Here is a 16,806-nt window from a genome sequence, read left to right as displayed (position 1 = left end):
CAGTGGGAGGAGTTTGTGGGGAGGGGTAAAAGAGTAGTAATTCCTACACTTTGCTTCCTGTCTGCCAACCAGTTCTCTATCTTGTCAATACCCTACCCCCAATACCATATGCTCTAATTTTGCACAGTAATCTCTTGTGTGGGATCTTGTCAAAGGCTTTTTGAAAGTCCAGATACACCGCTGTGGCTCTCTTAACCATTCTACTTGTTATATCCTCAAAAGATTCCAGTGGATTAGTCAGGCTTGATTTCCCCTTCATAAATCCATGCTGACTGACCGATCCTGCTACTGCTTTCCAAATGCGCTGCTATAACATCAATCCACTGGGTGGCGCCACCAGCACTGGCTGCCTCGCCAAAAGTCTGTCTGTCCTTTATTCTGTTTTTGTTATTTTAATTATGTGGTAAAAGTATGTGTTAGTGTTTCTTGGTTTGTTTTATGTGGGGGGTGGGGAGGGGAATTGGAGGAAACATTTTTTCAATCTCTTACCTCGATGGAGATGTGATTTTCTCCTTATCGGATCTCCGTCCCCACTGCGGCCTAATATCGAGGAGTTGGCGACCTTTCCTGGAGACCGGACCGGCGCTTCAAGCCGTGGGCGCAGCGCGGACTTTAACATCGGGAGCTGCGATCCTTTGCCGAGGATCGACTGTGGAGAGCTCCAACCGTGGGGCCTATGGACTTTAACATCGGGTAGCTCGCAGTCTCTGGTAAGAAGAGGCCGACTCGGGAATTCCATGCCGCGGAGAGTTTGTCAACCGTTCCGACGCGGGAATTCGATCATCCCGACGCGAGGGCTTGGACAGTTGGCAGCGGCGACCACGGGTGAGCAAAGAGGAAGCTGATTAAACTCATGATAATTCCTCAAGATGATTCCATCATAATGAGGAATGTGGAGTCCGCTGTGGTGGATGTTTATGTTCAATTTTATTTTATGTGGCTGTGTGTCTTGTTGCTTTTTAATTAGTATGGCTGTATGGTAACTCAAATTTCACTGTACCTTAATTGGTACATGTGACAATAAATTGAATCTTGAATCTTTAATCTTTAATAATCGACTCAAGCATCTTCCCCACTACCGATGTAAGACTAACTAGTTTATAATTCCCTGTTTTCTCTCTCCCTCCTTTCTTAAAAAGTAGTTACATTGGGTACTCTCCAGTCCACAAGAACTGACCAAGAGTCGAGAAAACATTGGAAAATGATCACCAATGCATCCATGATTTCTAGGGCCACCTCCTTGAGTACTCTGGGATGCAGACCATCAAGCCCTGGGGATTTATCTGCCTTCAGTCCCAACAGTTTACCTAACACCATTACCTGGACTATCTCTGACATCTCCCTCCCGTTTCTGGACCTCACCATCTCCATCACAGGAGACAGACTAGTGACGGACATTTACTACAAACCCACCGACTCGCACAGCTATCTGGACTACACTTCTTCCCACCCGGTCCTCTGCAAAAAGTCTATCCCCTACTCCCAATTCCTCCGTCTACGCCGCATCTGCGCCCGGGATGAGGTGTTTCACACTAGGGCTTCCGAGATGTCCTCGTTCTTCAGAAAACGGGGCTTCCCCTCCTCCATTATAGATGAGGCTCTCACTAGGGTCTCTTCTACATCCCGCAGCTCCGCTCTTGCTCCCCCTCCCCCCACTCGCAACAAGGACAGGATCCCCCTCGTTCTCACCTTCCACCCCACCAGCCAGCGGATCCAACATATCATCCACCAACATTTCCGTCACCTACAACGGGACCCCACCACTGGCCATATCTTCCCATCCCCTCCCCTCTCTGCGTTCCGCAGAGACCGTTCCCTCCGTAACTCCCTGGTCCACTCGTCCCTTCCTACCCAAACCACCCCAACCCCGGGCACTTTCCCCTGCAACCGCACGAGATGCAACACCTGTCCCTTTACCCCCCCCCTCAACTCCATCCAAGGACCCAAACAGTCTTTCCAGGTGAGACAGAGGTTCACCTGCACCTCCTCCAACCTCATCTATTGCATCCGCTGCTCTAGATGTCAACTTATTTATATCGGCGAAACCAAGCGCAGGCTCGGCGATCGCTTCGCTGAACACCTGCGCTCGGTCCGCATTAACAAAACTGATCTCCCGGTGGCCAAGCACTTTAACTCCCCCTCCCACTCCCAGTCTGACCTTTCTGTCATGGGCCTCCTCCAGTGCCATAGTGAGGCCCGCCGGAAATTGGAGGAGCAGCACCTCTTATTTCGCCTGGGCAGTTTGCAGCCCGGTGGTATGAACGTCGATTTCTCCAACTTCAGATAGCTCCTCTGTCCCTCCCTTCCCCTCCTCCTTCCCAGATCTCCCTCTATCTTCCTGTCTCCACTTATATCCTTCCTTTGTCCCGCCCCCTTGACATCAGTCTGAAGAAGGGTCTCGACCCGAAACGTCACCCATTCCTTCTCTCCCGAGATGCTGCCTGACCTGCTGAGTTACTCCAGCATTTTGTGAATAAAACCATTTCCTGACTAATGTGGATTCCCTTCAGTTCCTTCCACCCACAAGATCCTCGGTCCCCTAGTATTTCTGGGAGATTGTGTCTTCCTTAGTGAAGACAGAACCAAAGTACTTGTTTAACTGTTCTGCCATTTCCTAATCGTTTCCTTTTTACATATCTAAAGAAGCTTTTAGAGTCCGTTTTTATATTCTCCGTAAGCTTTCTTTCATGCTTTTTCCCCCTCTTAATTGACCCATTTGCCTTCCTCTGTTGAGTTCTAAATTTCTCCCAGTCCTCCGGTTTGCTGCTTCCTCCGGCCTCTTGGATTTAACACTATCCTTGATTTCCCTCGTTAGCCACGGTTGAGCCACCTACCCCGTTTTAATTTTTCGCCAGACAGGGATGAACAATTTTGGAGTTCATCCATGCGGTCTTTAAATCTTTGCCATTGCATCCCCACCATCAACCCTTTAAGTATAATTTGCCAGTCTATCTTAGCCAATTCCCGTCTTATACCTTCAAAGTCTCCTTTCTTTAAGTTCTCCTGATAGGTCAGACACACAATGCATGGATTTGATAATCAAACTCACCATTTAACTGTGACAACAGCTAGCTCGTACACCTGCTGTTGAGGCCTTGGATGCCATCAGAAATGGCTTAGATTGGACCCATTGGTAATTTTGACACTACGATCAGATGGCAAGCGTCTTTATTGTCCTTTGTCTCATGCCAAGTTAGTTCATCCTGTTGTTAATCAGTGCTGGAAATTTACACCTTTGAAGCCAGTGGTGCCGACAATGGCTGCCTCGCCAACGGTCTGTCTCGTCTTTTCCCTTCTTTGTTGTTTTTAGTTTGTTGTAAAATGTATGTTTAAGTGTACTTTTAGTTTTGTATTATGTGGGGGGGGGGGGGGGGAACATTTTTAATCTTTCCTCGACGGAGATGCAACTGTTTTCCATGTGGTATCTCCGTCTGCACTGCGGCCTAACATAATGGAGCTGGCAGCCTCTTGCTGTGGACTGACCTTGGGATCTCCAACCACGGGTGTCTGTGGATTTAACATCGTGGGCTTGCGATCCCTTTGTCAGGGTTCGAGTTTGTGAGCTCCAAGCCGCAAGAGCTTCGACCACCCCGATCGCAGGAGCTTCAACCGCCCCGATTGCGGGAGCTTCGATCGCCGGCTGCGGGAGCTTTGATCACTCCGACTGCAGATAGTTCGACTTCCCCGACCGCAGGAGCAAAAGGAGGAAAGAAGATAAGACTTTATTGGCTTCCATCACAGTGAGGGATGTGGAGAAGCCGCTGTGGTGGATGTTTATGTCAAATTTTATGTAGTCGTGGGTCTTGTTCCTTTTTTGGTATGAGTGTATGACAAATCAAATTCCTCGTATGTTGCAAAACGTACTTGGCTAATAAATTACGATTATGATTATGTTGTCTCCTTGCAGATATTTTCTTAGCACTTCCAGAGAATGACAATGAGCATAAACCATCTTTGTATGTGACAGCCTCAAAATGGTGATTCAAATTGCAAAAGCTGTCTATTGTTCTATACTGTGATGGTTATTTTAATGCATTGACTACCACTGTCCTCAGTGGAGAGTGATATTTACCAGCATATGCAATACTCTTTTTGAGCTTTGTTATTGAAAACCATCAGAACAGTCAAGGCAACAGAATCGTTGCTTGAAGGTCCCATTGATCTGGTCAATGAGAGCTTTATTCAGCTTTTGTTTATGAAGCAACCCAGTACAGCTGGCTTCCTAAGACAAATAATTAAATAACTTTGCATAAGACATTAATTGTTCCCAAAAACCAGCCTCACTGTGTGGAGGCAAAGCCTTTTTATAAATTCATTTTCGCTATCTTGACCTAGTTGTCCGAGAGGCAATGGTGAGCTGCCTGTTTGAATCACTGTAGTCTTTCTGCTAATATACAGTAAACCCTCATTTTAACGGACCTCTTTTTAATGGATTTTGCTTATAGCGGACTGACCTACCAATGGTTGCCCAAGCCTCCCCTGTTGCTTAGACCGCCAGCTGCCTGCACCACCCCCAGCTTGTACCCCCTCTCCTGTCATTTACAGCTGGCTTCCCTCTCCACCCCTGGCTCTCGCTGCCTCCCCTGCCACTTCCAGCTATTGTACTCTCACAATGCAATTGAGCAGTGAGTTCCAAGTTTTAGCCCTAGTGACAATGAAGTACAGGTGATATATTTCAAAGTTGTGATGATGCATGACTTAGAGGATAGCCTTTAGGTAATGGTTTTCCTTTGTCCCACTTGGTAGTTAGAGGGTGTAGATTTAGGGAGTGTTATCAGATTGGCCCGAGTGAGTAATTTTGTAAATGTTGCACAGCGAAGGCAATGAGTACTGCTGGTGGATGGAATGAATGGTAGGATGATTGAAGCCCCATCAAGGCTGCTTTATCCTGGATGGCGTCAATCTTCCTGAGAGTTGTTGGCACTGCGCTCATCGAGATAAGTAGGGCATATTCAACCATGCTGCTGATTTATTCCTAGCAGATGGTGAAAAAGGCCTTGGGATGTGTAAATGTGAGTCACTCATAGCCTTTGACCTGATTTTAATGTCATTGATGAATCAGCTGATGATGGTTGCACCTGTACTGCCTTGAGGTACTCCTCCTTGACCTCCAACAGCCTTCTGAGTGTTTTTCCTTTAATGCCATTTTACTAGGACTTTTTAATACCACATTTGGCCATATGTGGCCTTGCATTCACTCTCACCTCACTTCTAGAATTCAGCTCTTTGGTTTGTGTTTGAACCAAGGGTGTGATAATGTCCAGAAAAGACCTGGCAAAATCATACTGACTTGTTAGGGTTGTCTGTAACCTAACTTGAACAGTCACGCTCAGCCCTCTCATTCCTGCTTTTGTGGTGCCCTTAAATTTTGATAAATATTTGAGGATTTTTCCTAATTTTTGAGTGATGGTTCAACATTAATGTTTGTTTTAAAACACTCCTCTGAACCACATAGGCATGTTAAAGGCACTAAATAAATGGATATTGTTATTGATCCCTAATTATGTTGAGTCAGGCCCTTAGTGCAAATGCACGTCAATAAAATCAAGGCTGATCTGATGAGAATTTTAAGTCTCCACTCTCACCTATTCCCGCAAACGTTTCACCATCTTGCTTATCAGGAATTCAACTCCCAAATATCTCAAACTATTCAGACTGTTTCTATTGCCTTTAAGAGAGAGAGCATTCTAAAGACGCATTGCTCTGAGAATTCTAGCTGTACATTATTTCATTTTAGGTGTTTATTTGGAGCACTGTGTGCCACAGTACAGGAAGGATATGGAGGCTTTGGGAAGGGGCAAGCCATTCACCAAGATGTTGTCTAGATTAGAGTGTGTTAGCTACAAGGAGAAATTGGACAAGCTTGGATCGTTTTCTCTGGAGTGTCAAAGGACGAGCGATTTTGGATTGCTCTAGAACATATATGATAATTTGATAATTGAAAGGTATCTTTTGTTGTAAACTTTTATTGCTTTTAATGCAATTTAGTCTGCTGCCATAAAATCTGAAAATTGATTATGGCTCTGAAGTCTAAGCCATTAACTGAATGTCGATCAATCAGTTTGATGCAGATTTACAAGACCAATTACTGAGATGTGTGGGGGTGGGGGGGGGGGGGGGGGGTGTCCCTAGAGCAATAGAGAAAGCTTGGTCTACATTCGCTGGATTTTAGAAGAATGAGAGGTGATCACGCCATGGTGTAAATTCTGGGAGGGATTGACATGGTAAATGCTGAGCAGCTGTTTTTAGACATACTACAAATCCAATTTATTGAGCTTGCTTTATTCAATGGCTTCAGATTTATTTGCCTTTTCTTACAGGGTGTCCCAGAGGAAGGCCTATAATGTGCCTAAGTCTAAAAAGTGCCAATTGACCGTCTGACCTGGTTTTGAAATGTTATTGATTGCACAATCAAGCTAATGTATTATTGAATCCAGGTCTTATTTAATACCTCAATTTTGAATCACCTGTTATTGTCTGCAATGATACAGCAAAGCATTGTTTTTGTGGGTTTCGATTTACCGAAATATTGATTAATTTCTATGCAGTTTAGAAGAAAACAGTGGACTGCAGACATAGTTCGTGCCAAGGTTACCACCTTTACAGAAACAGTCTTATAATGGTGCAATGGAACTATACCTAGAAAAGTATAAAACGCAGAATTTAGTGTGCATGTCAATAGCCAAGGCTTATGGCTGTTAGTTCGCATTTTTGTAAATGGGAGTAGGATTGGTACAATGTACAGTGAAGTAAACACTGTCCCAAACATGTTTAATGTTCTCATTTAAAGATGTGTATGAATTACTATTTAGATGGTTCAATGACTTGCATTTTAGGAGAATACATGTTATCTGGATTAAAGTACTTTAATAACAATCAGATAAGAGGCATGTTTATTGTTTCCTTGGTGTGCTAGGAAAAGCCTTTTACTGGTCATGCATGTTCTGACATAAATTAGAATTTATGTGTCAGAAATATAAATCTGACACATAAGATTTTCAAAGCCAAACTTTATTAGTGCAAAAGAAACGGCGTAGATTAAAGTTTCCAGGTACATTTCTAAATTTCATTATTTAAACATTTAAATAATACAATTTAATACACTTTAATCCACCCTGAAAATCTGGAGTTGAAGAATAATGGAGATCACCACAGTAAATGAACCATCTACACAAATCACTTGAAGATGTTTCACAAGACAAATAGTTTAAAAAAATTCATGCATTTTTGAAAATAATTTGAGATTCTTTGTATGTTTGTGTAAATAAATTGATACTGACATTCACTGAAGTTCCTGGATGTTGGTGCTTTGCATTAAACTAGCATTCATTAAATATTTTAGAATATTTCTTGTAAACATACAAATATTATCCCTCAATGTAATTAAGTAAAAATAATCAATGTAACTATTTAAACAGGTCTAATTTTATTTAAACTGCATTGGATTCATGGAAAAAGTAATGCATGACATTTTTGTTATTTGACGAAGAGAGAGGTAATAAAACATTTCATAACGGTGATGTCGATTATAAAAGGCACATTATATCTTAAGTTTTATGTATGTTTCCTAAATGAAAAAAGACTTGCCAGAATATATTTTAATGGAGATAGTGTAACATTCCTCTTCTGTAAACATTTTATTTCAGTAAGAAATGGACAACTTTCAATGAACTCTGGACACATTAAATCAAAATATATGGTGGGTCATTTTAAATTCACAAACAGAAAATTTTGTTTGTTGAGAAAGTCCACTTTTTATAGTGGATTTTCTTCTGTAGAAAGGTTTTGCATTCAGTAGAATTAACAGAGACTGCTCCCTGACCGCTTCCAGGCTTCATGTACCCCAGCAATAGTTTCTCTCTTTACGCATTTAAAATAGCCCTTCAAACCATGTTCTGTTGGTGCCTGTGGAAATGAAAGTAATATGTTGCAGCTTCTGTAAACAGATACAGCTGTGGTTCTCTACTTTCATACAAAATAAAAGAATGCTAAATGGTCCTTTGAGCCTGTTCAGCCAATCAATAAGTTTATTGCTGAATCTACTTTTCTGACCAGACTCCTTATCCCTCAACTGTAATGAAAAACAGATAAAATTGTGGCTGCTACAATCTGAAACATAAAGAGAAATGCTGGAAGAACATAGCTAGTCAAGCAGCATCTGTGGAAACCAGTTGAGGTTACCTTATCATAGAAACATATAGAAAATATGTGCAAAAGTAGGTATTTCGCCCCTTCAGGCCAGCACCGCCATTCAATATGATCATGGCTGATCATCCAAAATCAGTACCCCGTTTCTGCTTTCTCCACATATCCCTTGATTCCGTTAGCCCTGAGCTATATCTAACTCATTCCGTTAGCCCTAACAGCTATATCTAACTCTATTCTTCAAAATCATGTCAAATTCTCTGAAATTATCTTTGTATTGTATACCCACAGCCCTTAAGATAGGGAATATGCGTAAAGACATTTCCCCATATCCCAATTCCTAGATGTCTGATCCCTGATTCTGAACTTATCATAATTTCTACATTCTCCTGCCTCTTGGCATCTAAACCACAGAGCCATCTGTTCCAGTTAAAAATAAAATTTATTTTGACAGTTTGGATTATCTATATATATCTATATATTACTAAAACTCTCGGTTTGTTTGTGTGCATGTGTGTGTGTGTGTACTATGCCCTCTACACAGCCAAAACGGTACACGATAGCGCCACAATTTTAGGCCCACCCTACTCACCATTCCCCTATGGTGTGAATAAACCCACTTTCGTTACTTTTTTAAAACAATTTACCTTATAAGCTTTAATAAATCCGTCCACCCCCCCCGGGAGGACCAGCGGGAGGGCCGGCGCCCGTCCTGGTGTGCCCCGCGCCTGACCTTCCTCCCGTTCTGCAGCGCGTCGCAGAGACTGGCAGAGGGTCCAACAAGATGGCCGTCGCCACCGCTCACAGCAGGAGAAATGCGGCTGAGGTCAGTGCCTTCTCCCTGGTCCACTCTCGCCCACCCACGGCCCCGGGAGACGCTCCCCACCCGACAACGGGTCCATGCCATGACTTTAAAAAGTTAAAGTTAAAAAGTTAAACTTTAAAAAATGGAACGTTTCCAGTCAGGTTTCAGAGCCCACCACAGCACAGAGTCTGCCTTGTTGAAGGTACACAACGACCTGCTTCTCGCCATCGACACCGGCGACTGTGCAATCCTGCTCCTTCTCGACCTCAGCGCAGCGTTCGATACAGTGGACCACACCATCCTTATTGACCGTCTCCGGTACGCGGTTGGCATTGATGGCACTGCCCTGAGCTGGTTCGCTTCGTACCTCAAAGATAGGAGTTTCGCCATCATCATAGGCAGTTATTCCTCTGCTCCAGCTAGCCTCTCCTGCGGAGTTCCACAAGGCTCCATCCTAGGCCCCATTCTCTTCTCTCTATACATGCTCCCCCTTGGCCAAATCATTCAAAGGCACGGCATTTCTTTCCACTGCTATGCCGATGACACTCAGCTTTACCTCCCCTGAAACCCAACAACCAGTCAAATTTAAACAGCCTCTTACACTGCCTTGAGGACATAAAATGTTGGATGGCACAGAACTTCCTCCAATTAAATGAGAGCAAGTCTGAGATCATCCTATTCTGCCCCCCCGACTCCATCAAATTGATAACAGGCAGTCTTGGAAGTCTATCCTGCCTAGTCAAACCGCATGTCAAAAACCTCGGCATGATATTTGACTCTGCATTAAAATTTGATAAGCAAGTCAACGCTGTGGTAAAAGCCAGCTTCTTCCAACTTCGAACCATAGCTAAAATCAAACCTTTCCTCCAATTCGACGACACAGAAAAAATCATTCACGCTTTCATTTCCTCCCGCCTAGACTACTGCAACTCCCTATACACTGGGATCAGCCAATCTTCCCTGTCCCGCCTGCAACTGGTCCAAAACGCCGCAGCGAGACTCCTGACGGGTACCCGTAAAAGGGACCACATCACCCCGATTCTGGCCTCTCTCCACTGGCTCCCTGTACGGTACAGAATCAACTTCAAGCTCCTCCTATTCACGTATAAAGCCCTAAATGGACACTCCCCCCCCACATCAAAAATCTTCTAACGCCCCTCTCTAACTCCAGGTCCCTCAGGTCGGCCGACTTGCGGCTACTCACTATCCCGCGGTCTAGGCTTAAGCTCAGGGGTGACCGCGCTTTTGCGGTTGCAGCTCCTAGACTGTGGAACAGCATCCCTCTCCCCATCAGAACTGCCCCCTCCATCGACTCCTTTAAGTCCAGGCTCAAAACCTATTTCTACTCCCTGGCGTTTGAGGCTCATTGAGGAGGCGCTGTGAACTGTTTGCGTGCTACTGTATGTTTCATTTTTTTTCCCATTGGAACCTAATCAGATGTACAGCACTTTGGTCAACGTGGGTTGTTTTTAAATGTGCTATACAAATAAAATTGACTTGACTTGACTTGACTTTAAGGGGTGGGGGGGGGGGGGAGGGGATGGGGGGGAAGGAGTGAGTGGGGGAGGGAGTGGGTGAGGGGAGATGGAGTGGGTGAGTGGGGGGAATGGAGTGGGTGAGTGGGAGGAAGGAGGGGGGATGAAGTGAGTGAGTGCGGGGGGAGGGAGGGGGGATGAAGTGAGTGAGTTCGGGGGGAGGGAGGAAGTGAGGGGAGGGGGGATGGAGTGGGTGAGGGGGATGGAGGGGGTGGGTGAGGGGGGGAGGGATGGAGTGGGGGGCATGGGGGAGGGAGTGGGTGAGGGAGATGGAGTGGGTGAGTGGGGTGGGGACCGCCTGATTTGCTCCTGCCCCCCCACGTGGGGTCCATTGATTGGCTCCGACCTCCCGCTCGACGCCAGATTGGTCCGGAACCCATGTGGGGGTCGCCGGCAAGTCCTGATTTGCTCCTGCCTCTCACCCCCATGTGGGATCCATTGATTGTTTACGAACTCCCACTCGACGCCTGATTGGCCCGCGTATCCATGTCAGGTCGAATGATTGGCTCCGACCTCCCGCTCGATGCCCGATACCCTTCCCTGTCCCCCCTCACCCGCCCACGGCCCCAGGAGACACTCCCTGCCCGGCCGCCAATTTTTGGAAAAGACCTCGGATCCATCTCGGCCTCTTTATTTTACATAGGATCTTCATTTCATTGAGATTCATTTCATTTTTTTAAAAGTAATTTATTTCAAAGAAAAAATGCGATTTTCCAAGGTCACAATGGAAACCCTACGAGGAATGGGCCCACCGAGGTGAGTGGCACCCTCTCCCCATCCCTGTCCCTGTCCCCCCTCTACGAGGAATGGGCCCAACGGGTCCACTTGGTCTAGTTTTTTATAAATTCAATGATGTACAAATTAATTAAAAAATCCTTCTGTTTCACATACACCTGAAGCTTTTGTGTATAGAAAAAATAATGACTTTTTATTTTCCTCTCTGTCCCACCTTCTCCAAAATCTTGAATTTAGATGAAAGTAGTGGAAAGATGCTATCTTTTCAGGTGCTAAATGAAATCTTAAGGAGCGTCATATTTCATTTCTGCCCTTTAGTAGAGAATGAAAGATGCTTTAGCTGCTGAGAACCTTGGTCAAATTCATCTGTAGACACTAAAACATGGCAAAATACATTGGGCTAGGACAGGACACCAGTAGTTCCTCAATTAAGAATAGGAATAAAACATTGAATTAAATGAAGGTTGTTCCAATTTGCCAAATGTCCACCTTTCCACCTTATCCCCTTGATCACAAATCTTCCTCAGCTTTGAATATATTCTCTTCAGCATTTTGGAGTATGAATTTCAGATTCATTCCCTCCAAGCTCATCATCAAGCTCCAGATTGTGCGTCTCTGCACCTTCATTTGCAGCTGGATCATTAACTTCCTCATCGGCAGGGCGGAGCAGTAACATAATCTTCACCGCAGTGACCAGCAACACAGGTGCACCTTAAGGCTCAGTGCTCAGCATCTGCTCTACTCTCTTTACACCCATGACTGTGTGGCTAACCATGGCTCCAATACCATCTATACGTCCACCGACATAACCACCGTTGTTGGCTGAATTACAGTTGGTGATGTCAGCATACAGTAGAGAGAGACCTGTCTGAGTGGTGCTGCAACAATCTCTTGCTCAACATTAACAAAACCCAAATAATTAATTGCCGACTTCAGAAAGGGGAAGTCAAGTGATCATGTTCCAGTTTTCATTGGGGATGGGAATTAGTGACTAGAAGATGTATCTGTTTTCTGATGTAATTGTGGTATTGAAAGTGGTGAGAATTTTTGACATCCACTCAGCAGCTTTTCTAAATCAGAGGAATATTCCTCTCTTTCCACCCCATTGACAGACCTTCATGCAATGATGCAAATCTGGAGCACTTTCCTGACAGGTAAGCCGGTTAAGTGGTGGGACTGAAGCTTGTGTCAGGCAAAAATTACCAAAATTCAGTTTCTTTTAAGTTCAAATTCAAAATAACTTATTGGACGTTCTTACACTGGTTCCAATCAAGAATTTATGGCTAAATGACAGACAGGTAGAAATTCCAGCTGGGCAGAAATATTTGTCTCGATCTCACCCCAATTTGCAGCCATTCTGGCAGATGGATGCTGAGATTATGAGAGATTTTGTAATTGCAAAACAAGGAGACATATTCTTATTGCAAAAGGAATTGATTGCAAATTTAAGGATGTGTGGTCCAATTAGAGAGAGCCCATATCTGGAATATTGTGTTTAGATCAGGTCTCAAAATGTAAGGAACTTGCAACAGAGAGAGTCCATCAAAGATTCACTGTATTGGTTCCTGGAATGGCGAGGTTGTCTTATGATGACTGATTAAGAAAGCAAGGCCAATGCTTTTTAGAGTTTAGAAGAATGAAAGATTTATTTGAAAAATCTTAAGGGGTTTGACAGAATAGACGAGGAGTTTCCTCTGACTAGAATATACAGACCAGTGGTCTGATATTCATCCATTCTCTGCCCAAGAGGAGTGCTGAGGCTCACTTCCTGAATATAATCATGACAGCGATTGAAAGATTTTAGATATTAAGGAAATCTATGGCAAAAGGATTTAGTGCAGGAAAATGCAGGTAAATAATTATTCATGATTTCATTGAACGGTGGAACAAAAAATTACAGGCTTAATAGCCTTCTCCTACTATTTCTTATTTTCTTAAAACAATCAGAAATTACCTTAAAGCCACGATGGAGTCTGGTCATAATCACTGCAAGGAACTCTTCTTTGCTCAAACATCCATCTCCATCTACATCAAAGATCTTGAAGACCGTATCAAGCACATTATCTGACAGTTCTTGGCCTGTTGCAACTTTCACAGCTCTCTTGAATTGTCCTAAATTTAATATGGAAAACATTTGTAAATTAGTAAAATATTTGGCACATGGAAGATACAACATATATTCCTTAAGCAACTGTAGATTTACAGGACCTCCACACCAGGTTCTGTTCCTGAGAACCGTACATAACAGTATGCAAGTCGGAAATGCCACTGTCCGGCAACATGTTTAAATAACCATTCAGATATTGCAGTGAGCCAGTGCCCACATGGTAGAAGATACCTGCAGCCCCAAAATAGCTGGCACATCCATCTAAACAATTGTTCGCGTGCAAAGGCTGTACATAAGCCGGGCAGGGCCTAGGTGTTGTATTTATTTTCGTCCATTTGAAATATAATGAAATGGATATTATAAGGGCATAATGTAATATTTTATTTTCATGCTAAATCATTTAAAAATTGTGTTTATTATGATATTTAATCTTTGCTTACTGTCCACTACAAGATGGAATTGATCCAACTTTCAATTCTGAGCTTTCCTGCAGCAGTTGCAGTAACATCATCAATGAAGGCCTGTTTTATGCTGAGCTTTTGGTATCTTATTTTCTGGCTTTTCTCTTGAGGCTGTATACATCTGCATTAGAAATGAAGGGGTGTTGGCTTTCATTCATTTGGCTATTTTGCATTTCGCTTTCAGTGCTCCAATTTTCCACATTTACCCATTTACAGTGGCTGGGTGTGTAATGTTCAGGAAACCTTTTTTGCAGAAAGCCACTCCTGACTTCCAGAAATTCAGTAAACCGTTGCATGTGATTTGTGGGGAAGAGCAAAACTAGAGGTTTTCATTATAAAATATTTGCCAAGAATAGTGGGGAAGAAACTGTTCTTGAGGGCGAAGAGAATAGAGGAATAGACTGACTTATTTAAGTGTGGAAAGATATGCAGAAGATTTTATAATTTTGCTGGTGATTCTTTCTTAAAGCCTTCAGGACAGCACTAGAATGTGTAAATGGATGGTCCCTTGAATGACAAGGAACCATTTCCAAAGTTTAAAGAGGAATGCTAACACTTAATTACTAAAAATGCTTACCTAATTTTAACATAGTAAGAAATATTGTCCATATTTACCTATTCCAACAGGACGATTGGCTGCAGTGAACATATTCATGGTGAAAGCAAAGTCCTCAAGATTATTCATAAAATGATAAAATGCCCTGAATTCTTCAAAGGAAATGCTCTAGAATGCAACAGAGAACCAATTAATATTGAAGGACAGGACACTTACTGTAAAATATGAGGGAGTGATAGAGAGAAGCGAGGAAAAGGACTTGGAGAATTTAAGAAATTGATTTGAGATCCTTCGATTACAATACTAGAAGACGTGTCTGTTTTCTGATGTAATTGTGGTATTGAAAGTGGTGAGAATTTTTGCCATTTACTCCAGTAGTTTGTCTAAATCAGAGGAATATTCCTTGCTTTCCACCCCATTGACAAACTTTCATGCAAAGAGGCAAATCTGGAGCACTTTCCCAACAGGTAAGCCGGTTACTGTACCTTAAGTGGTGGGACTGAAACTCGTGTCAGGCAAAAATGTCCAAAATGTAGTCACTTTTAAGTCCAATTCAAAATAACTTATTGGACGTTCTCACTCTGGTCCCAATCAGGAATTTATGGCTAAATGACAGACGGGTAGAAATTCCGGTTAGGCAGAAATATTTGTCTTGATCTCAACCCAATTTGCAGCGATTCTGGCAGATGGATGCTGAGATTATGAGAGGAGCACATCCAAATAGGAAGGGATATTTTGCTCCAATATATTGAAAAAATATTTGATACAAAACGGAAATAATAGAGATCAATACGTAAATAGAATATAACATAACACTTCTTCCGTAAGACAGTTACACAGCCCAACTCCAACTCTCAACTGTTTGACAATTGCAATATCTGTGGAGCCAACATGTTGAAAGTCCAACAAGGGAGGGGGCGGTATTGGACTTAATCTTGGGAAATGAGGCCGGACAGGTGGCTGAAGTGTCAGTAGCAGAGCACTTTGGTGACAGTGATCACAATTCAGTGATATTTAAGGTGGTAATGGAAAAGGATAAAGAGGGACCAGAGGGAAATTTTCTAAATTGGGGCAAGGCCGATTTTAATCTGATAAGGCAGAATTTGGCCCTGGTGGACTGGGATCAGCTTCTCGTGGGGAGGACCGCATCAGAACAGTGGGAGTTAAAGGAATAATTGAAAAAGTACAGAGGAAGCATGTTCCCCTAAAGTTTAAGGGTGGGACAAACAAGTCCAAAGAACCTTGGATGTCGAACGATATAGTAGGATTGATTCGAAAAAAAAGGGGGGGCTTTTGGAAGGCATAAAGAACTTAAGGCACAGGCATCATTAGAGGAATACAGAAGGTGTAGGGCGGTTCTTAAAAAAAGAAATTAGGAGAGCAAAAAGGGGCCATGAGATAGCACTAGCGGGCAAAATAAAAGAAAATCCCAAAGTGTTCTATAAGTATATCAAGGGTAAGAGGATAACGAGGGAAAGAGTGGGGCCCATCAGGGACCATAGTGGAAAGCTGTGTGTGGAGCCAGAGGATGTAGGAGATGTTTTAAATGAATTTTTTGCATCTGTTTTTACGAGGGAGGAGGGCGATGCGGACTTAGAAATGGAGCAGGAGGGTTGTGATGTTCTTGAGCATATTGCTATTGACAGGGAGGCGGTGCTAGAGGCTTTGGCAGGCTTAAAAGTGGATAAGTCTCCGGGCCCTGACGAGATGTATCCCAGGATGCTGAGAGAGGCAAGGGAGGAGATTGCGGGGGCTCTGGCACAAATTTTCAGAGCCTCTCTTGCAACAGGGGATGTACCGGAGGACTGGAGGATAGCTAATGTGGTGCCATTATTTTAAAAGGGCAGTAGGGATAAACCTGGGAACTACAGGCCGGTGAGTCTGACATCGGTGGTGGGGAAGCTGCTAGAAAAGATTCTGAGGGACAGAATCAGTCTTCACTTGGAGGATCGAGGGTTAATTAAGGATAGTCAACATGGCTTTGTTAATGGAAGGTCATGTCTGACTAACTTGATTGAATTTTTTGAAGTGGTGACCAAGGAGGTAGATGGGGGTAGTGCAGTGGATGTGGTATACATGGATTTCAGTAAGGCTTTTGACAAGGTCCCACACAGGAGACTAGTCAAGAAGGTAAGAGCCCATGGGATCCAGGGCACCTTGGCAAAATGGATAAAAAACTGGCTTAGTGACAGAAGGCAGAGGGTGATGGTAGAAGGTTGCTTCTGTGACTAGAGGCCGGTGTCCAGTGGGGTGCCGCAGGGATCGGTGTTGGGTCCCTTACTGTTTGTAATCTACATTAATGATCTGGATGTCAACGTACAGGGCATGATCAGCAAGTTTGCAGATGACACAAAGTTAGGGGGGGTGGTGAATAGCGAGGAAGGGATCTGCAAGCTGCAGGAAGATGTAGATGAGATGGTCAGATGGGCGGAGCAGTGGCAGATGGGATTTAATCCTGAAAA

General features: G+C 43.6%; 1 protein-coding gene across 1 annotated transcript in view; it reads right to left on the bottom strand.

Annotated features, from left to right (window-relative positions):
- Positions 1-6,914: 6,914 nt before the first annotated feature.
- micu2 (mitochondrial calcium uptake 2) overlaps positions 6,915-16,806 on the bottom strand; it is a 253,868-nt gene continuing 243,976 nt past the window's right edge. The window contains exons 11-13 of the mRNA XM_078402428.1: positions 14,404-14,512; positions 13,175-13,332; positions 6,915-7,905 (exon numbers count right to left, since the gene is read on the bottom strand). Of these exons, the coding sequence (XP_078258554.1) occupies positions 7,801-7,905; positions 13,175-13,332; positions 14,404-14,512 (372 nt within the window). The 3' untranslated portion in view covers positions 6,915-7,800. The remainder of the gene's footprint in view (positions 7,906-13,174; positions 13,333-14,403; positions 14,513-16,806) is intronic.

The sequence above is a fragment of the Rhinoraja longicauda genome, chromosome 7 (assembly GCF_053455715.1).
Source record: "Rhinoraja longicauda isolate Sanriku21f chromosome 7, sRhiLon1.1, whole genome shotgun sequence".
Taxonomy (NCBI): Eukaryota; Metazoa; Chordata; class Chondrichthyes; order Rajiformes; family Arhynchobatidae; genus Rhinoraja; species Rhinoraja longicauda.
Note: the sequence above shows the minus strand (reverse complement) of the source record. Positions and strands in the feature narration are given on the sequence as shown.